The sequence below is a fragment of the Nilaparvata lugens genome, chromosome 10 (genome assembly GCF_014356525.2).
Source record: "Nilaparvata lugens isolate BPH chromosome 10, ASM1435652v1, whole genome shotgun sequence".
Classification (NCBI taxonomy): domain Eukaryota; kingdom Metazoa; phylum Arthropoda; class Insecta; order Hemiptera; family Delphacidae; genus Nilaparvata; species Nilaparvata lugens.
In genome coordinates, this window is record NC_052513.1 from 3594364 (window position 1) to 3616225 (window position 21862).

General features: G+C 35.9%; 2 protein-coding genes across 7 annotated transcripts in view; one reads left to right on the forward strand and one right to left on the reverse strand.

The window, feature by feature from the left end:
- LOC111051716 overlaps positions 1 to 21862 on the reverse strand; it is a 546966-nt gene that overhangs the window by 332785 nt on the left and 192319 nt on the right. The gene's annotated exons all lie outside the window — the stretch shown is intronic.
- Positions 15936 to 21164, forward strand: LOC111053954. Of its 6 annotated transcripts, none has more exons than XM_039436105.1 (3): positions 15936 to 15954; positions 18056 to 18194; positions 19986 to 21164. In XM_039436105.1, exons 2-3 carry the CDS (start codon positions 18084 to 18086, stop codon positions 20676 to 20678), a joined length of 804 nt encoding a protein of 267 aa, XP_039292039.1. In that variant the 5' UTR covers positions 15936 to 15954; positions 18056 to 18083; the 3' UTR covers positions 20679 to 21164. The 6 variants fall into 6 exon arrangements, with proteins under 6 accessions (XP_039292039.1, XP_039292043.1, XP_039292040.1 ...); XM_039436109.1 differs by lacking the exon at positions 15936 to 15954 and adding an exon at positions 16222 to 16240; XM_039436106.1 differs by lacking the exon at positions 15936 to 15954 and adding an exon at positions 16275 to 16293.

Genomic DNA, 21862 nt, shown 5'->3' on the forward strand with positions numbered 1-21862 from the left:
TGAGTTCCAATTCGAATTAGGGAAATTCAGAGATTTCTACATTCTTATGACCTGAACACTTCAGAGACCTGATACACAAAGGCCCGGTTGCACTAGAGCCGGTTGAATTTTAACCGTGATTAATTTCACGAGAACCAATCAGAGAAGGCTTTTTTCAAAAGACGGCACCTCTGATTGGATCTCGTGGAATTAATCACAATTGAAATACAACCGGCTCTAGTGCAACAGGCACTGAGTGTTAATCAAAGTGTTTATGAACAATTTTTCAGATTTCAAGTAATCTACTGATTACCTCGAAATTATATCTTGAAAGTGAATGGATAGAATGAAACTTGTCATATTACTGTAGTTTCACTTGTTCTAATCATTCTTGTTGGAACAATAATGACGTTGAAACTATAACGTATTAATGTTGAGAAACACACTTTGATTTTCAAAATTCCACTTCTATACGTTCTATATAGTATCATTCCAAAGGTATGCATGTCAAGATTATCTTTGATCATCACCGTCGAGATATTTCAAATATTATAGATGAAAGAAGTTCAGTCAATTTGTCATTTGTTATAAATTGCTCAATCTACTTCAAAGCATGCACTCTTCTTTATAAGGCCACTCTATGAAATGAAACATTTCTAAAGAGTTCTTGAAAACTTTTATTCCTGTCCAATTCAAAATAGAACCATTGTTTTGAAAAAAAATGAATCCATCTACTCTAAAGGAACGATAGTATCGTTGGAGATGAGAAAAGTGAACTCAAAACAAAAATGAAGAGTAAAATATTGGATAATTTTCATGAACACAAGTCTCCAGGTACAAAAATAATCAAATAATAAGTGGAAGCAAATCGGCCTACCTCTTGCTGTTTTCAGTACTGTCAACACTCTAACAAGAATCCAATTTCCTCTCCCACATCTTGAAACGTCATTTGAAGACTATAACGAGGCATAATCAGTAAACAGCCAACGAACAGTCTTCAACGAATAACTTTTTGCTGCCTCAGCTCATAAAATGAACTGATGATGAAAACGCAAACATGCTCTTATCGTCGACATTCCCTGGCTGAAAAGTTTATCCAGAAGACATAAATATAACGAAACCTGTTTTGAAGATATGAATATCTATAGATATGATTGCGCCTACAGGATAAAGTCTGCGTCATGAAGATTTCACTTGAGTCAAATTGAAAAGCACTTTTGTAGACTGAAAGATGGGGATTTATTTCGTGGAAGTTGCTGAAGGAAAAGACAGAGATTTTCAAGAAGATCCACAGGAAGCTAAAGAGAGTATGGAAGGAGTTTCTGGCAGAGTGGATAGAGAGAGTACAATGATAATTGCGTTAGGCTTTGCGAAAAGAGAACTCAAACAAAACTTAAATTGCGGCCTGTATCGCACTGGGAGGGGGGAGCTGCGAAGGGAGGAGGGGGAGACCACCCTGTTACTGATGTTGTGACACGTGCGGAAGAAAGAGAAAAATAAGAAAAGATAGGAGAAGAATAAAAATACCCTGAGATACTCCAGAAGACAGAAAAGAACGGAAAATGGCTTTCCAAACAAAAAGAAAAGAGATGCAACGATAACTACTCTGATAAGAAGCTGCTGATAAGGCAGTGAAGATTTGAAGACGTACAACCTCAAAGCAGTTTGCTCGTTTACTCGATTCTCCCTCTCTCGTCAAATCCTCTCCTTCATTCGCTGATTTCTACATTTGTGATGCTGACAAAAAAGGGAAAGATAATATGTATTTCCCAGCCAGTAATAATTGGATTAGCCTATACAGGAGTTTAATATAATAGTGAAATGAAAACACTGGAATGTTCTCAGAATTGTTCTGAGAAATGTTCTGTGAATGTTCTCAGAAATATCACTAGTAAATGATATTCCTGACAACATCCCAGTGTTTTCATTATGGATTGATATCGCAACATCTCATCAACTACAGTATCTGAAATAATAGGGAAAATTTGAATCACCTATGTCTCATGGATTCTTCCATGATAATAATTATTTTGAGAGCTGAAATCGTTCACTAAATACATAGGCTATTATCAAGTTTGATAGGGTGGTTTTCTTGTATTTTGATTTCAAATTTCTAGGTTCAGCTCATGATCGATTCCATTCTATTTCCTACTCAAATTCGAATGGTAACAACGTTCTCGAGTATTTAATTATTGTGATGAGGGTCTAAACCTTGTTTTTTATTCTGTGCTAGATCATATCAGCACAGATATGACTAGATCATTACTCCATTTCTGGCTCTCATTATAAATATTTTTTCAGCTCATGATCGATCCCATTCTATTTCCTTCTTAAATTCCAATTGTAACAACACTATAGAGTATTTAATTATTGTGATAAGGATCGAAACCTTTTTTTTTATTCTGTGCTAGATCATATCTGCACAGATGACTAGATCATTACTGCATTTATGGCTCTCATTATAAATATATTTCTATCATGAATCCCTCAAGAGCTGCAATCATTTCATGAATAGATAGGCTATGATTAAGTTTAATTGAGATTTTCTCTTGTAATTTTATTATGATTTTAACGATGATTTCTGGTTTCAGCTAATCATGAATTCCTTAAGAGCTGAAAACATTTCCTGAATAGATAGGCTATAATTAAACTCAATTGGGTCTCTTTCTTGTAATTTTATTTAGATTTTAATGCCGATTTTTGGATTCAGCTGATGATTGATTCCATCCATTTTATTGAGTATTGAATTGTGATAAGGATCTAAACCTTGTTATTCAGTCCAAACCTAGGTATGTAGTCCATCATATCTAGATTTCTGGAATTGATATAAGATGAATTCTATGATTTTATATAATGATATGATTCAAAGTTGGAAGAAGAATATCACAAGGTTACTCATTTTTCTCTTCCTATCATTACAATGATGTAATTTTGTATGAATCAATAAAGAAAGAATAAAGACTTCTAAATATCATATCAGCTGTGCTAAAAGTGAAGTTGTGTTTCTTTTCTGGCTCAAAATTTTGCAAAATTACTCGAAAATTTCCAATTTGTAGAGATTTGAGTGAAATATTTTTGCTTTTAATCAGTTTTTAAATATCAAAGTTCAAAATTTTTAGTTTGGTCATTAGTTTTGAAGTGGAAATTGGACTTTTTGAAGTGGAAGTGGAATCTTAACCTTATTCTTTTTTGAAACTTTTGTTTGTAAAAATTTGGGAGAAGACAGTTTCGGGCTATGCCTGTTGTCTTCTCCCAATCATATTATATTTATTATAATTATGATTTGTAATTGTAAATGAAATAAATAAATGAATTCCTAATCAATGTCCACAATAATTATTGCACTAGACGGTCCAATTCAAATCCAGGATTGGTTCAGAATAATATTAAGAATGTATGACTGGATGATTTAATATAGTATATTGAATAGTTCAGTGTATCATTTAATAACCAATGTCCAATCACATCAACAATCCAAAATCAACTCAGCCTATTATTCCGATCAATGCCAAAAATCAATCAATAGACCGAAGCCACAATACAGTTCTCCCTTTGTCTCTCTTACACAGATAGAGATAGAGATGGGGACAAGCACCCACTCCATTTGGCAAGCTATCCGCTACAAGAGTGACGCTCACGCCTCACGCGTAATCAATCATTCTAGAAATGCGCGCGCGCTAAACCAATACTCTCAACAATTTGATTTGCAACCACTACCACACAATACACAGACACATAGACACAAACACACACACACACACACACAAACGTCGGCTTTTGATTTGCCTGTGACATCCCTAATCCATCATCTCAGACTTCAAACTTGCTCTCTCCCTCTCAAACTCTCTCACTCCAGCTTCCTCTCTTCCATTCTCTTTCTCACACAATATCTTTCTCTTTCTCTCTCTGTCACTCTCTCAATCACACACTTCACTCTCATTTACGCGCACTTCCTCTCTTTATCTCTCCTTTTACTATATCTTGTTCACTCTCTCTGGTTCTCTCACTCTCTCTCTCTCTCTCTGGTTCTCTCTCTTCTATATTACCAATTGCTCTTTCTTATCATATACAGTTCAATAATTATTTTCTTAGTCTATATTATGTAAATTCATCTATAATTTTGCTGTATTGTAAGCTATTGTATATAAGTGTATAAGCCAGTATAATTATATTGTAATCTACATAAATAAAGTACTCAATCAATCAATCAATCAATCTCTTTTGGTAGAGAGTTAGTGGGAAGGATACTTCGAATATCCTTTCCGGAGGTCCATTCTTCATGATATGTCCAAAGCTCCGCCAATTTATGTAGATGCATAATAATATTATCTATTTTATCTATAGTTATTACAAATTGCTTTTTTCATATCATATACAGCTCAAAAATTGTTTTCTTAGTTTATATTTCGTTAATTCATCTATAATTTTGCTGTATTGTAAGCTATTGTATATAAGTGTATAAGCCAGTATATATTGTTATCTACATTAATAAAGTACTCAATCAACCAATCAAATCAATCACTCTCTCAATCACACACTTTACTCTCATTTACTCATTTACTCGCACTTCCTCTCTCCATCTTTTCTTCTCTCCATCTCTCCATCTCTTCCTCTCTTCCTCTTTCACTATCTCTCATTCACTCTCTCTGGTTCTCTCTCTCTTTCAAGTTCTCTCACTCTCTCACTCTCTCTCTCCGTGTTTTACTCTCAATCTCACACTTCAACTCTTCATCTCTTCATCAACACTCTTCCATCTCTGGTTCTCTCAATCATCAAGCCTCTCTCTCTCACTTCCAATCACACTCTATACTTCCACTGAATCACACTCTCACTCTCTTTTTTTTCTCTCACTTGCTCACTCCCACCTTCTCTCTTCATCATCCCTTCAAGTATCTATTATTCCTCTGTGGTTCTCTCAATACTCAAGTCTCTCTCCTCTCTCTCCTTCAATCTCTCTCTCACACACACTCAAACTCTCTCTCAATGTCTCTCTCTCTGGTAGAGAGTTAGTGGGAAGGATACTTTGATATTCTTTCTGAAGAATGGACATTGATATGTCCAAAGCTCCGCCAATTCATGTAGATGCATAACAATATTATCTATTTTATCTATATTTATTACAAATTGCTTTATTCATGTCATATACAGCTCAATAATTATTTTCTTAGTTCATATTTTGTAAATTCATCTATAATTTTGCTGTACGGTAAGCTATTGTACATAAGTGTATAAGCCAGTATAGATTGTAATCTACATAAATAGAGTACTCAATCAATTAATCAATCTCTCTCTCTCTTTTACTCAATTACACGCTTCACTCTTACTTACTCACACCTTCTCTCTTCATCTCTCCCTGTACTATCTCTCATTCCCTCTCTTTGGTTCTCTCAATCCTGAAGCTTGTCTTACTCTCTCTCTCCCTCCCAATTCTTTGTTATTCAAGTATTCATTCGTATGAAATGTGAAGGGTTGTGTGGCAGAGAGGACCTGGAGTCCTAACTCCGCTCTCAATAAAGGCAATCAATCTATCAATCAATCAATCTCTTTTACTTTCAATTCACATACTTTCTCTCTTCATCACCCCTCTTCTATCTTTCATTCAATCTCTCTGGTTCTCTCAAGCCTCAAGAGTCTCTCTCACTTCTTCTTCTTCTCTCTCTCTCTCTCTCTTCCTCCACCTCTCTCTCGATAACATACTTTACTCTTACTTACTAACACTTACCCCTTCATCATTCCACTTACTATCTCTTATTCACTCTCTCTGCGTCTCTCAATCTTCAAATCTCTCTCTCTCTCTCTCTCTCGAACTCTTTCCTCCGCATCTTCAGAGTTGTGAAGCCATGAAAATAGTAATTAGTGATTATTGCGATCAGCCATCGCCTCTTAAATATTCCTCCGAGCTTTTCCAAAGACGACCTGAATCCAATTTATCACTTCTTTCGATGATTAATCTCCGAGAGTTCTTTGTCACCAGTCAATTTCTTACAAATTCTCGTCTCCTGTCAAAGAGTTTTGAAAATGACAAATGAGCCAGCAGCCGGTTGCCTCGCCTATCATAATGCATGAAAAGAGTAATTATCGCAATTTGAAAACGACACTGCTTAACAGCCAAGCTACAGCGCTTTGTTTCTCAAAAAGCCGTGTCTTTCAAACTTTTTCCATCAGAGACAATTAGGTTTGAAAAATTCATCAGCGATTTTGCTTTGAGGTTTCTCAGTCTCATCAACCTGATACCTTAGACACTGTTGCTACAAGGAAACTATCCTATTACAAAAAATGATTAATCACACAGCTTCTTTGAAAACTCTTAACATTTTTTCTACAGGAAAAAATAAATTTGAGGAAAATATATTGAAAGTTTAGCGTAATATCAGGAAGAATCTGGAGGCATTTTCTATAAAACTATACTAAACTTCTATAAAATCACCCAAGTTGAATAGAACAGGAAGGTTTATATTCACCTCGTGATTTTATTCGACGTTTTATAAGGAAACTGTTGAAAAAATATTAAGACACTCTTCAAGATATTTTGGAGATTTTCTTCTTGTTCTCCCAAATCTCAGATGGGTGTCTCATGATCAAGTTTTTGATATTTTTAGACAAATTGTCAAGGAATCGTGGAGAATCCACACTTTCAGTGAATTACTTATTTTAAAATTGAGAACTTAGAGTACTCTACTTGTAATCAAATTACTTGAATACAATTGAAATTAATAGGTTTATTGAAAACATAACATTGAGTAACAGGATATTCGAATTATTGTAAGATAACTCGAATAACTTCTTAAGCAAGCAATAAGAAGAATAAAAAAACTTATGAGGTGCATAAAACTTATCAAAAAGAAAACATTAAGTAAGAGAATATCTCAAATAATTGTAAGATTCACAGCAGAAGCAGCAGGAAGAAGAATAAAAAAATGAAATGTATGAGGTGTATACTCGTACACCCAAATGCAAGTAGAAAGCGAGAAAGAAAAACTCGTTATCTATCATAGAAGAGAAATATTGAAAAAAATTAATTCGAGTGGTTCTCAATAAATTTAAAAAAATCAGTAGGAAAAATACCCAAATAAGGAAAAAAAATCACCAGAAGAAAATTTCACCAAAAAATTAAGCGATTCCATTAGAAGCGTGTTTCACTAAAAACTTGTTTGACTATAAACAATAATTGCAAGAAATCATGATTTTCCCCCTATGACATAAAAGTATCATTATAAAACCCTCTCAATATCACCCAGCAATTTATAATTTCATAATTACAATTCCATCTGCATAAAATAATCTTATTCCCGCAAAACAAACCAGACATCTCACCGTCAGATAATGAAGCTTACAATACTCATTAGACTCCGAGGAATCAACAAGTAGGAGCAAACTTGTAACTCACTCATTGAGGAGTTCATCATGCAGTGCAGCTCTAACTCATGCAGATTGCGATCTAACACTATATTCTTCCTTCCCCTCACCCGTCTCATCATCCCCTCTCTATCCCTGGAATCAGATCCTCATTGCCAATCTGCCGGCTGCAAAATAAGTTAGTTATTTTGAACTTTCCTTATTTGAATTTGCAATCCGAATCCCGACGGATGGAAAGTTTTATTTGCCCCGGATTCATATGACGAGTTTAAATGGAGAGGACTGGTGTTGGTGAGAGAGAAAAAGAGAGGGTGGGGTGAGAGGGAGAAAGCTGGAAATTTAATTACGGTGCCCTGATAAAACGCAAACATTAACTTACTCACGAGCTGTGCAAGAGCCAAGAGCTTGCGCAATAAAACTCAAATATCACTCTGGATGCAACACTCTCCAAATATTATTATATCGGGTCATTCGTCCACATACGGCCCCTTTTACAACCCCCCCAACCCACACACATTTCAGCAATCAACAGCTCAAATACCAACCAACACTCCCAATAACTCGGCCATTCATTCTTGTTAACCAATTACCATTTTCTTCCATATTTTATGACGGCGACGATCAGTGCAGACGTCATTCATTCATTTCATCCGCGCGCTGAATATTAAATGCACAGTCAGCACTAATTGCTAAATGGACAATGAGGGAAGAATCAATGTTAGCTCAAATCGAGTCCGGTCATGTTATCGTATAATATACGTGTGCAAACAATACTTCTACCAATGACAAAATCCAATCTAATTTCACATATGACAGTGTAGGGTCATACGTTATGTTCGTTATTGGCTGTTTACTTGATCTCATTTTGAAAATTGTTCAGTCGATCGCATATTTTAGAGGTCCGGGTTTGATTATTGTCACCAAGAATGACTACTGGAGGAGATTGTATGTGTTTACTATGATATGTTTTTGATCTAGAGAAATTTTGTATCGTATTAATGGAAATTTCTCAAAAGAGTCGATCATATTTTCATCCCTGACTTGTGATTGAGCAGAAGAATGGAGCACATTGTTCCATTGTGTGCATTGAATGGAACACAACAATTTAGAAGGGTAATCAGTAGTTGTTGAGTAGCCTACTCAATAGTGAGATTTTATAGAAGAATTTATAGAAGGGAAAACGTACATAGTATCCTAATGAAATGTACACTCAAGATTAGGTTTGGACTGTATCTTACTGAAGATTAATACATACTCAGGGTACGGATCAAATGAGGTACTAAAATATTCCGAAGTAAAGTGTTTCTTGTTCCCTATATTGATTATCCATTCTATAAATATTAGCATTTAATATTTGACCATTCATAGCCTAACAATAGATACCAGAGACAATGAAAAATTCATCAGTTTATCATTGATTTATCATGAAAGACAAATCATAATTGACATCCATGATTTGTTTCTATAATAGTAGCCATCTATGTTCTCTCTCACATGAAATCAATGATATATTGTTTTATTCTTATTGTCTCTGATATTTTCTATTCAAAGGTACCAGAATCATCCAGTGAATAGCAATTCAAATTGACTTCTATTCGAACTATTGTCAGCAGTCCACTAATTTATAGCCCACATATAACCACACCGAGCTAGTGTCGTTAAACCCGCGGATCCTTCAAAGTATTGCAACCACCAGTGACCAACTAAATGAGCAACTACAAAAAGCGCAGGAACCGTGCCCTGTTGGCGCCAAAACGATTAAAAGCGTTTCCCGCCAAAATAAACGGCCGACTACGGAATGTTGGCGCGAACGCATCAGCGATCCAAGCGGCAAAGGAATGAACTAAGGCAGTTGCTGCTGCTGCTACTGATGTAATTGCAGCCCGGGAAGCTGCTCGCTCTAATTTATAGCATCATCATGTTTTCCAACAAATTTCGCCGCCGGTTATTAATCAAGTGAACTACTCCACCACTAACACTAGTCCTGACCGAAGCCTGGACATTCTGACTGAAGTTCGCTTGCACAACTCGCGGTTGAATTGTCTGCAGCAGCTAGTAAACTACTTGCATAATAGTGGATAGAAATGGTGACATTGACGGATGGTCAGTGCAAATATCATAAAAAGTTTGTGAAACTAAATACTGGACAAATGAAAGTTAATCGTGATTCATAGTGGTTTACAACTGAACAGAGACTCTATCTACCATTATCAAACTATTTCAATATCTTATTTTGTTTTGTAGCATTTCGTAACAAGCTGGTTACAGTTTTTGATACCAGTGGTACCAAAACGTTTCATCATTATGAGTTTCATGACTCTTGATCGTAAATTCTATTGAAAATTAATAGATTGATCCCAATTCGAGGCTTAGATGCTTCATTAATTTTGAATAATACTTACTAAGCATAATTCAATATGAAGTTAGATAATGATAGAGGAGATAGGTGGAAAAACCTACTGAATCAGGAAATCAAGTTTTGAGGTGATTAACTTTAAAAGACTCAGTGCATATTTCTATTATTTTATCAAATACAAGGGCCGTTAATTCAGTCAATATTCAGATCAGATCAATATTATTTTCCGTTTGTTATTGGTTAGAATGGATTCAGTACAGTGCATCTTATTGGGTAGCCGTCTAGTTGTCACCCCGACTACTTGACACCTGGTCATTTTGGCCATAGGCGACTACTTGTACCCTCGTAAAAAATATGCCATTGCCGTCAAGTTGTCCCCCCGACTACTTGACACCTACTGGACCAAAGGTGCCAATTAGTCATGACTGTAAACGACTACTTGACACCTCGCACCCTCGCGTCAGGGTGTCCCCTCGAATAGTGGACACCTCTTTAAAAAGGAGACAAGTAGACAGGGATGGTTCACGTCTACATGACACCTTACACGCTGGCGTCAAGTTGTCACCCCGACTACTTGTCAACTAGAGAGCACCAGTTGGCACGACTTACACCCCCGCAGCGTAGAGAGGAGGGATCAAGCAATTTTTATTATTGGTTATGATGTAGGATTGAATTTCGATCACTTTTGGTTCAGTAACATTTTCCCGGCAACGCACGGTTCGGGAGATATTTCTAGGATAAATTTTTTCGAGTTGATTGAAACAGGAAAAAATTAATAATACACCCTTTTGATGACTGAACCAGATGTAGAACACAATTCTAAACACATTTTGCTCAGTTATATTTTCCTGTCAGATGCACCGTTTACAAGTAAATTGAGTCTGATACTAGGACAGTCAAATTTTCATTCATCGATGATATGGCAGATGAAGCTATCAGTCTGGTTATCAACTGAGGTATTACATGAAGTCTGATAATTAATATGAGGATCAATAATTATTTATATACACTTGTGCTCAGATTGCAATCAGACCATAAGAAGGCCAATGAGAATCTTCAAGTTGTGCCTGTGTCTTCTACACCCACAGACACTATTCAAACAAATTTTATTTATTTATTTATTCTTACAAAAATCTAGGAGTGCAACAGGCATAACAGCCCAAACGCACTCATGAATACAGGAAATACATTATCAAAAATTATTACAAAAAAATAGATATATATGAATACTAGAAAAGTAATAAAAGAGAATGTTCAAAATGGTACATGTGAAAAACAGACAAGAAAAATAGTATAATAGCTACTTTTAGAAAGAAAAGAATAATGTTAAAGGTAAATGATAAAACTGAATTTTGATTATTCAATAAGATCAATCATAACAACATAAAATAACAACATATAACCTACGTATTACATATAGTTCTAAGAGAAGTGATGAAAGAACTAGAGAAAAAGGGATCAAAAGGGAAGTGGACAAAAAATTAAAAGTTAGTTAGTGGAAAAAGGGTGACCATGGAGAGAACAAAGAAAAGGCCATTGTGAACCAGAGTAAATTAGAACAACAGGTCTATATTACTCTTCAATTGAAGAATGGTGACATTTTTCTTCTGAAGCTCCATTTAGACAAGGAGAAGAGATCCACCCGACCATCACAGCAGAGGAATATACGAGGAATACGATTCATTGGTGAGTAATAATGACCAACCGTGTTACATCTACAGATTGAGAACTCTTGCCGATTATGATTATTGAAGACTGGAACCTTAAAATTCAGCCTTGCCAACAGATTAGGACTGCTCACGGAACCGTGCACAAGACCATAGAGGAATAAACAAGAAAGTACCTTCCGTCTGGATGCCAAAGTCTCAAAGCCGAACATGCTGCACAACACACCAGTTGGAAACCCCAAAGGACGAGGACGATTCTGTTTTCTACAAAATAACAATCTCAAAAATTTATTCTGAACAATTCCAATCTCATGTATCAGACCCACCTGATGGGGATCCCAAACCACCACACAATATTCAAGCAAGCTCCAAACAAGGCTAGGAAAGAGAGCCATCAAGCCTTCAACATCTCTAAACCCAGCTGTAGATCTCATGATGAAACCCAGCATCCTATTAGCCCTACCAACCAAAGAATGGACTTGAGGAGCAAAATTCAGAGAAGAATCAAACAATACACCTAGATCCTTGAAACTATCGACTCTAGAGAGTTGAAAGCCGTTACGACAACCTATCCCCCCTCGACTCCACTTCACAAGAAATCACCATCCTGGCTGGCTCTTCATGGCTATGTAACCATGATGCAATCAAGAACCTATGAGTATGATTATTAAGAAGATTAGCGTTTGAAGATGTTTCATATAAAAATGAAACCGGTTTAAAGTTTATTGATTACTCAAGATTACAAATAACTTGTCTCTAATGCTGGACAAATATTTTGAGGCTCTTTCAACATCCAGTCTGTTTCTATACTTATTCTTGATTGCACCATGGTTACATAGCCATGAAGAGCCAGCCAGGATGGTGATTTCTTGTGAAGTGGAGTCGAGGGGGGATAGGTTGTCGTAACGGCTTTCAACTCTCTAGAGTCGATAGTTTCAAGGATCTGGGTGTATTGTTTGATTCTTCTCTGAATTTTGCTCCTCATGTCCATTCTTTGGTTGGTAGGGCTAATAGGATGCTGGGTTTCATCATGAGATCTACGGCTGGGTTTAGAGATGTTGGTGATTTCTTGTGGAGTGGAGTCGAGGGGGGATAGGTTGTCATGACCGTAGACGACTACTTGTACTCTAGTAAAAATATGCCACTGCCATCAAGTTGTCCCCCCGACTACTTGACACCTACTGGACCAGAGGTGTCAACTAGTCCCGACCGTAAACGACAACTTGACACCTTGCACCCTTATGACAGGGTGTCCCCCCGACTAGTTATCACCTAATCAGAAAGGATACAACTAGACGGGTATGGCTCACGTCCACTTGTCCCCTGAAAAACCGGTTTAAAAGGGGACAACTAGTCGGGGTGTCAAGTAGTCGGGGTGTCAAGTGATCGGGGTGTCAAGTAGTCGGGGTGTCAAGTAGTCGGGGTGTCAAGTGATCGGGGTGTCAAGTAGTCAGGGTGTCAAGTAGTCGGGGTGTCGAATAGTCGGGGTGGCACCTTGTTGCGTACCAGTCTTATCGCTCCTAGTTCCCCCCTCCTCACACTCTCTCACTACCTGACTCTGTCCATCTCCGAGGAGGAGGAGCAGGGTGCCATCTCCCGGCAGAGCTGGCTGAGACCCCAGTCGTCGTTGAAACCGCAACGTTACAACCACATCAAGTAAGTCAATCCGCATTTTACATATTTTACTCAGTCCTTCATATTTTGTAAACCCCTCAAAGTTACCCCGAGCTGTTCAGTTATAATATTGATCAATAATAAGATTAAATCACCTGCAGATTCAACTCAGTTGATGCTTTACTGTGCAAATCCTCAGTCCCACTATAAAATTGGAGTCAAGTGATGGATAAATTATGAAAATCTTCCATCACTTAGAATATTTCAAAATGCTTGCTGAAAATCTTAAAAATAAGATTTAAAAAAGCCACATGTACTGTATTGTTTAGCCGAAGCCATTGTTGAACACATCAGTTATCTGAATTGACAAAATTATACAATGACATCAATAAAATTGAAATTGAAATACAAAACTATTCGATTGCATTTGAATAGGATTCCATATAACTCACGTGCTGCTTTGCAATAAGTTGTCTCATCAAACTCACCTGCAAAAAAAAGTTAGAATTAGAAACAATACTTCAATAAAACATATCAAGAGCAGGAATAAATCAAAGCAGTGCCATCCACCTATAAAGATTCTCGGTTTTGGATGATGTTATCACAGCATTAAGGAATGGAAACTATTCTCAATAGTAGTGACGATGCATTTAGATGTTTCCAATGAGTTATGAGTGAAATATTCTCATAAGAAATCATTGGAATTGCGAATTGAGTAAGCTATGGGATCGTTCAAATTAATCCAAATCAACATTTACTCTATGTATTTATTTATATTTTTTACAGAGAAGCACAGATTGGGAGAGGAAAACTAAGGATACTCCTTGTACTATATCTTTCCCAAATTTATAAAACACTTTAAAAGTCAAAAATAGGGTTATGATTTCACTTCACTAAAGTTTAGTCCATATTCACTCAAAAAACAACGAAAACTAAGATTTTGAATTTTGACGGTTGAAACCAGAATAAAAAACAAAAATATCACACTCAAATTATCATTAATTGGAAAATTTTTGAATAATTTTACAAAATTTAGAGCCAGAAAAAACACAACACACTATTCAGCACTATTTCCCAGAAATTCATTGAATTGAGTTTTGAAAAGTTATTTCTATAACACAATTTATTGCTCAAAATCCTGATCCATTAATTTATCGAACTCATATCGAAAGAACTTATATCATTTATAAATAATTGGAACGGATTCAAGTTATAATTATAGAAAGTACCAAATAGTATAAATAGTTGAAGCGTGAAGGATAAACGACACTTTACGATTCCAAAAAATCAGCATTTTTCAATTCTCGCTCTACATCTCTCGAGGACATCACAAAAATTAGTTGTAAAATTTCTAGACAACAATAGTAAGCTTCATAACTTTTATTCAACCTTTAGGAAATTTCATTCAACTGAGACAGCTCTCCTTCGTGGCACTGATGATATAAGGTCGGCTTTAGACCAAAGAAAATGCACCATCCTCACACTATTTGATTTTTCTATAGCATTCGATACTGTTGATCATAAAGTTCTTTCAAACAAGTTAGCTATCTTTGTCTTGGTCACAACTCGCTAGTTTAGTTCAAAACCTATCTCTTAGGTAGGAAACAATGTGTTTCTGTTGGTGACAACAAGTCAAATTGAAAAAAAGTTAGGCATGAAGTACCAAAGGTTCAATTTTAGGCCCTCTCCTATTCACTTTGTATGCTGATTACCTTTCTTCCATTATCAAATTCTCCAGCTTCCATACTTATGCAGATGACCTTCAATATTAAGCTTATTTATTTAAATTATTAATGAAATATTCAAATTTTAATTCAATTAATTAATTTTTCTAAATATTTAATTAAATTAATATTAAATTTATTTCATAACAAAAATTGACGAAACAGTTCCAATAATAAATCAAGATATCAATTACATATTTGAATGGACAAAGAAAAATGGCCTTAAGCTTAATCCCATCAAAACACAACCCATTATAATTGGATATTCTCGTCTTATAAACAATACTGACATTGAATCGATTCACAGAATTAGTGTAGATGGTAATGACATTCCTTACTGTAGCTCAGTGAAAAATTAGGCATTATTTTGATTAATACTCTTGACTGGTCAGAACAAGTGAACAAAACATATAAAAAGGTGTTTTCTGCAATGCATTCATTAAAGAAAATGCACGATATCCTCCCTAGAAACATCAAATTGTTATTGGTTCAATTTCTTATCTTCCCACATTTAATGTATTGTAATTCTGCTCTCAACGATATGCAAGCCACTCTGAATGATAAACTACAGCGTTGTCAAAATTATTGTCTACGTTTCGTCTACTCTCTTCAACGTCATGAGCATATCACCCCTGCCCACATTGCCAGTTCAACATTGAAGCTTCCCGATCAAAGACGTTTTCGAATAATCACGCTTGTTAGTGATATATTGAAATACGGAAATCCGAACTATTTTAAAGATGATTTCAATTTTGTTTCTGAAGGTAGGAGGATAGATGCTTCACATACTACAACCGGAGAAAGTAATTTAAGGATACCCAACCATTGAAGTACTATTTTCACAAAATCTATTTTTAGTCAGTGCCTGTCGTGCATGGAATGCACTTCCTGTTCCTATCAGGCCCATCGAGAGCCGAGCGAGCTAAATCCTGACTTTCAAAAAACATCTTTTGGAGCAAATGACTGAAACTGTCAATCACCTCCCTGTTAACGAGACCCTCTCTTAAACTCTCAATTTCGTTATCCATATCTTGAATCAGATTATACCGGCCAGACCGGGCGATCCTGTTCACTCTATTTAACGACATAATGGAGAATAATGATGGAACTAATTGAAGGAAAAGGTATTAAGTAAGCTAAGAGAGCAGTCAAAGCAAGGATAATTGGAAGCTCCTGAGAAAGAATGAGGAAAGAAGGAAGAGGAGAAATTATTGGAAGGAAAAAACAAACAAAACTATCGATGACAAACGAACGGAAGGTCAGTTGTGAAAGAACTTTCAAAAACAGCTGATTTCTTATCAGTAGTTATCTCTATAGATAAGCGCTGAGTGATCAGGGTCATTCGATCAACAGTTCAGTAGTTGCACCGTTGCCGTGGCAACAGTGTCGGTGTATGCACAGCAGTTTCCCGCTCAAAAACAATGGATTGGAACGTGCACAGTAGGAAGGCAATAGTTGACAAATTCAAAGACAACACTTAACAAACGTGTCTTGAGTTAATGAGTAGATAATAAAAATGCAGCTATTCTCACCGTGCAGAACCGGTAAACAGTTTTAGGTTACAAACACAAATTAGAACTTAACAGTCACAAAACAGGTAATTCACACCAAAATATTAATTTCACAAATTCACCGACTCACAAACTACCTCACACGAATATCGAATGCTGGAGATTCAATTTAAAAACACCTTCAAAAGCAAATTAATTACGGAACAAACTCAGACAGTTTTTACTATGCAGAACAGAACTCCTAGGCAGTTTGATATGTTAATCCTCTTACTATCCTTAAAAGAGCTGTGGAGTTGAAAATTGTGTTCCAAACTTTTCCCTCTATACCTTTATTTGAGCATTCGTTGCCAGGACTAATGTAGAACAGCTGTTTTGACGACTTTTTAAAAATCATCAATTTCGCAATTTACAGGAAAAATGTGAAAAGAATGTACAGAGTGTTTCAGAAGTAGTGTCGAACATTTCAGTGTATTGTTCCTGGATGATAGGAGACTACAAATGTCGTATTTGAAGTGTCCAAAACTCAGCGGTTATCCTTATAGCTGCCATTTTGTTTTTTCACTTAGGAATTTTTATCTCAAGAACGAAATGTTGTATTGATCTGAAATTTGGCATGAATATTTATGATATGCAATGAATATTTGTACTGCATGCATGACCATGAACAAACAAGATCATCCGAAAAACATTTTAAAATCAGCTGGATGGCCATATGGAGCCATACCGAGTTTCAAAGCTTCATCTTAAATACAATTTTTATAAATTGATGTTTGAATGGTGGAAAGTGGTCATGCATGCAGTACGAACATAATTGATTTCTCTGTTATTCTTTGATCAATCTTATTGAAGAATAAAGATAAAATTAAACTTTTTTGTCCTTTGTAAATTTTATGTAAAGTGAACGGTTTTCGTGAAATGTGCCATCAAAAATTTTAAATGGCCGCCATTTTGAAAATTTACATCGAATTTTTTTTTTTAAGTTGAGTCTTCATAGCATAAATTAATATTCATTTCAAATTTCAGATCAATACAACTTTGCGTTATTGAGATGAAAATTCCTAAGTGAAAAAAACAAAATGGCAGCTATATGGATAACCGCTGAGTTTTGGACACTTCAAATACATCATTTCGTAGTCTCTTATCATCCAGGAACAATACCCTGAAATGTTCGACACCACTTCTGAAACACTCTGTATATACAGTAGTATGATCGTAGTCAATGTATTGTATTCTAGGTTCCTTGATCGTAGTTTTAAATGTATCCGCCAATCGTAATTGTGTTATTCCACTAAATTATTCTCGTTTAAGAATGAGGGTTACAGTTCAATGAGCAGGGGAAGTTGTGTGAGTGTACCAGATTTTTTTTAACCCATATTCAAGGTAATGCACATTACTGTTAAGCTTATATTCTCCTTCTACCCTATCATATTCATGTTTTTTTTTCAAGAACTTTTGCATTTGGACTAGAGTTTGGCTACTTTTCATGTATAAATTCAACTTTTTTTTATTGCTGATGATGCCTACATGAGCTTTTTGCTTGTGAGTGGGTAATGGGAAGTGCGAGGGTGATTTGATCAAACGTTCAAGCCTATTCGATGGGATTCGAACCCGCGACCAGGTAGCACTAACAGACTAGAGGGTCTCGGCTATCCTGGCTCCCTCTGTTTACGTTTTTAGTAATAAAGTATAGTAATTATAGTTATTTAGTAATTGTAGTATAGAGAATAGTAGTATAATTTAATATGACAGTAATGTAATAATTGGTCTTCTGAAATAAAAGAAGTCGGGAGTTGTAAAAAATACTCTTTTAATATCTTAACAATTATGATTTTTATCTTTTTTTTATAGATAAATAACTGAATGATAGTCAATAAAAATGTCCAATGTAGAAAATGCTGAATTGATGATGACTGATGACAATGAATCTGGTGGTGGTGAACAATCCAATCCAGCCAACTGTCAGCTGAACACTTCTAACAGAACTCAGGTAAATAACCTTCGAATCTTTAATAATTTAATTCTCATTTTTAATTTTAAATAAGAATTGACTGTCCATTGTTGAATAAAAGTATTATTTATTTTTCTTAGTGATGTTGGTCGGGAATATTTTCAGATTATGATTTCCACTTAAGATCTGGGAATATTTCCCTGGCAAGAAAATTTGGGAAATAATAGGAATTTATGAATTGGCTTTGAAATCGTTCAAACTGATCAATTCCATTCACATTTAGCATGTCAATTAAAAATCATCAATACATTTATTTGACTTTACTTTGAGTGAACCAGTGATCACTTTATCGATTTAATATTGATATAATTAATTATGTTGCATTTCCTCAAAATGATAGAGATCCAACAAAACTTATCACATGCAAAACTTATATCATTTTTGGTCAAGGCTACCAAACTTCAAAGATTCTGAAAATCCACAAGTATTGAAAAGTACTTTAATCAAAATATCGATGGTCTCTTTACTGAAATTCCTTCACTATCGATTTTACTGGTCCAATCAAAGTAAAGTAAACCCAAATATTTTTGGGTTTTAAATTATTTTATGCTTCTTTTTCTAATTCTGGATTTTTCTGAGTATTAGATGTTTTATCATTATCATTATTCATTAGACTTCAGACATTATACTCTGTCCAGACAGGCATGAGCTCTGAAGGATTAGGCCGACCCTCCTACTACTCACACATACAAGCGCAGTCTCCTTTTGTGTGTGTGAGTAAAGGGACGATCTGCCTACCTGTATACTACGTAGTATACATAGTATATCAATGGCGCAGGTAGGCCTGGCGTGTGTGCCTGCGCGTGGGGGAGCGGGGGTCGGCTTAACCTTTCAGGGCTCATGGCAGTCTGGACAGACTATAAACATAAAACAGATTTAACTTTCAAGACATAACAGCAGCAATAACATACAGTAATGTTTGGAATGTAAAAACAGGCCATAATCGGTTGATTGGAACAGACATAATAATGGTATACAATTCAATGATTAGAAATAAGTGCGTATTCTTCCTTACAGCTATCATGAAATGATCATTCCATGAACTTAAATTCTTGAATTCTTAGATCTTTTTACAGTTTTATAAAGTTATTTTTTATTCTAATCATTTTCATATATCTTGTGAATTGCCAATTTATATTGGATTTTATTTTTAGTCATTTCACACAAAAATCATACATTCCCGGGAATTTATGAATTTTGGGAATATTTCCCTTGAATTCCATGAGGATATTTCCTTGATCGTAAATTCCTCGGTATTTCATATCAGTAATATTGTGCTTGACAAAATTTTTTTGAATCGTGTAGTCTTATTGTCATGACTAAGTTTAAAATTGTTATTCGTATGCAGATTATTGATGCGTGTTAATCAATATTAGATGGTTAATATTACCAATATAATTCTATTCAAATCATATTAAATTGTCATAATTCTGTTCTACCATATTTCATTCTCATAATGCATTGTAGTTTTAGTTATTCTTTATTGAACTATGTATTTCTGAACCAGAAACAGTTTTGGGCTGTAAGAGCCTGTTGTTTCCAAACCTGTATGTATGCTTTTTAAAAATAGAAAAATATTCAATCACGTCCCAACATGTAGGCTAATTTGAAGTTTCATATGATTAAAATTATTGATCTTTTCGAATCAACATTTAGCCATGTTTATGTATTATTGTAGTCCTTATTTCAAAATGGAATTGCGTTTTAGCTCACTCCTGAAAACCTTAATACAATATTGATTGACTGCTGATATTTATTATTCTATTTCAGTTGCTAAACATCAGATCGAATGTGATGAATTTGAAGTCGTATCCAGGACCTGTGACTAGCAGGGTGGATATGATCCGCAACGAGTTGAACTCGGCAGCAGGAGATAGCAGCAGGCAGATGGATATTTCGTTAAGCAGTCCCGAAGAGTGCACTGACAACCGCCGCACCCAGTCATCGAACAGCTTGAGGTCCTATCGCAAGTATAACAGTGTTGATAACGACGATGACGAGGATGATAACACTAAGGTTGTGAATAGGTCTCAGGACTCGGATGATTATAATATCGAAGTTGATGATGGGTTGTTTAGAGTGGCCGGATTCATTGACTCGGATGATGAGAGGTTAGAAGTGGATTTGGACATTGTGAAGGCGGCTTTCAAGAACAGCCATTTGGAGAGACCGTTTGTCAACCTGTATACAATACCGAGTCTCACACACGATAGAAGAGATATCACCATTTTGTTGACGGAATCGTACAATAGTTGGTTGAAAGGTTATAAAGCGATAAATGCTATAGAACAAGAACAACAGCAGCAGCCGAAGCAACAGCCGATTGCTGAGAAAGCGTCGCCGGTTCCGAAGCAATCGTTCGCTGAGAGAATGAAAGATAAAACAAATGTGACAACGCCTCCTAAACAGGAGGAAAAAGAGTTGTATGTTCAGTTGATTGATATCAACAGCAGCCCCGGTTGAATGAAAACAAGAGCACTAGGGAAGAAAGTTTGAACAATACCACACACAGCATTCCATCCCCTGTGTCCGAGAAAGAAGAGAAGATCTTCAATAAAGCGCAAGATTTCCCAGACCTGTATAGTAGAACGAATTCGGCTGCGAAAGGATTACGCTCCTCGCCAGCAACTTACAGCAATAAATCGCATTCATCGCCAAAGGAGTCGCCTCGAGCCAGCTCTTCCAACATTGTTGTCGAAATAACCACTGAAGAAAAGTGGAATCCGAGCACAGGGGCGTGGTCGAGCAATCGCAGACCTAGACAGAAGCAGTCCAACAACGACGTGAATAACCCTACTAACGACCAGCAGGTGAATGCAGGTGCAGAAGACGAGAAGGTGCAATGTCCCATTTGCCAGCGCAGCTTCTCCAAGTCCAAAGTCGAGACCCATGCTTCTATGTGCTTCCAGTTTCCAATGGAGACTAGGTCAGTTCCACCTCTTATTTCAAGCGTAAATTACTTGTATTTTGTGTCTTTGAGTATCAAGTTAAAATAGGCTAACAAATTAGAATATTGAGCGACCTTGTTGAGTCGATTCAAATCTCATTTCATACGTAGAGATTGCACTTCATAACCTGTTGGCAAAGTCATGAGATAATTACAAATTGATTTTTTTCGGCCTTGAGATTGGCCTTCAGCCAGAGTGGAGGCCGAAAATAATATTTTTATTTTAAGCTGTTGCTGTGTTGGTTCAAATCTGTCAGATCGGTCCTCATTCTGTCTGGCCGGCCGATGTTTATGTGTGAAGGAGCCTTAAGGCATGACATTTATTTAAAAGAAATTCAAGAAATCTATTGTTATTGAAAAAAATTAATTGTTATTTTCTTTGCGATGATAACAGGAGAGACACTGATGAAAGATAAGTAGACCAACCCTTTCCGCACCAGGCACACAAATAATGTAAATATATCAATGTGTAAGATATATCAAGTGAAAAGTGTAAATTTAAAGTATTGTGCTCACTATAACCTTAGTGTCCGGTTTCCCATTAGGGAACTTTGGACTATATACGGCGAGGTGGAACTACCCTTGGATCTCCCCACCATTCAGCCATACGCTAATAATAATAATGTGTAAGATCAACAGTAAAAAATAAAAGATGATTTTCCAATAAGTTAATATCATTGCCTGTTCAACATTTATTATT

Coding starts and splice junctions, on each gene's coding strand:
- LOC111053954 (XM_039436105.1), top strand. CDS start 18,084: ATGTCCAATGTAGAAAATGCTGAATTGATGATGACTGATGACAATGAA. Junction 18,195..19,985: donor ACACTTCTAACAGAACTCAG/GTAAATAACCTT, acceptor ATTCTATTTCAG/TTGCTAAACATCAGATCGAA.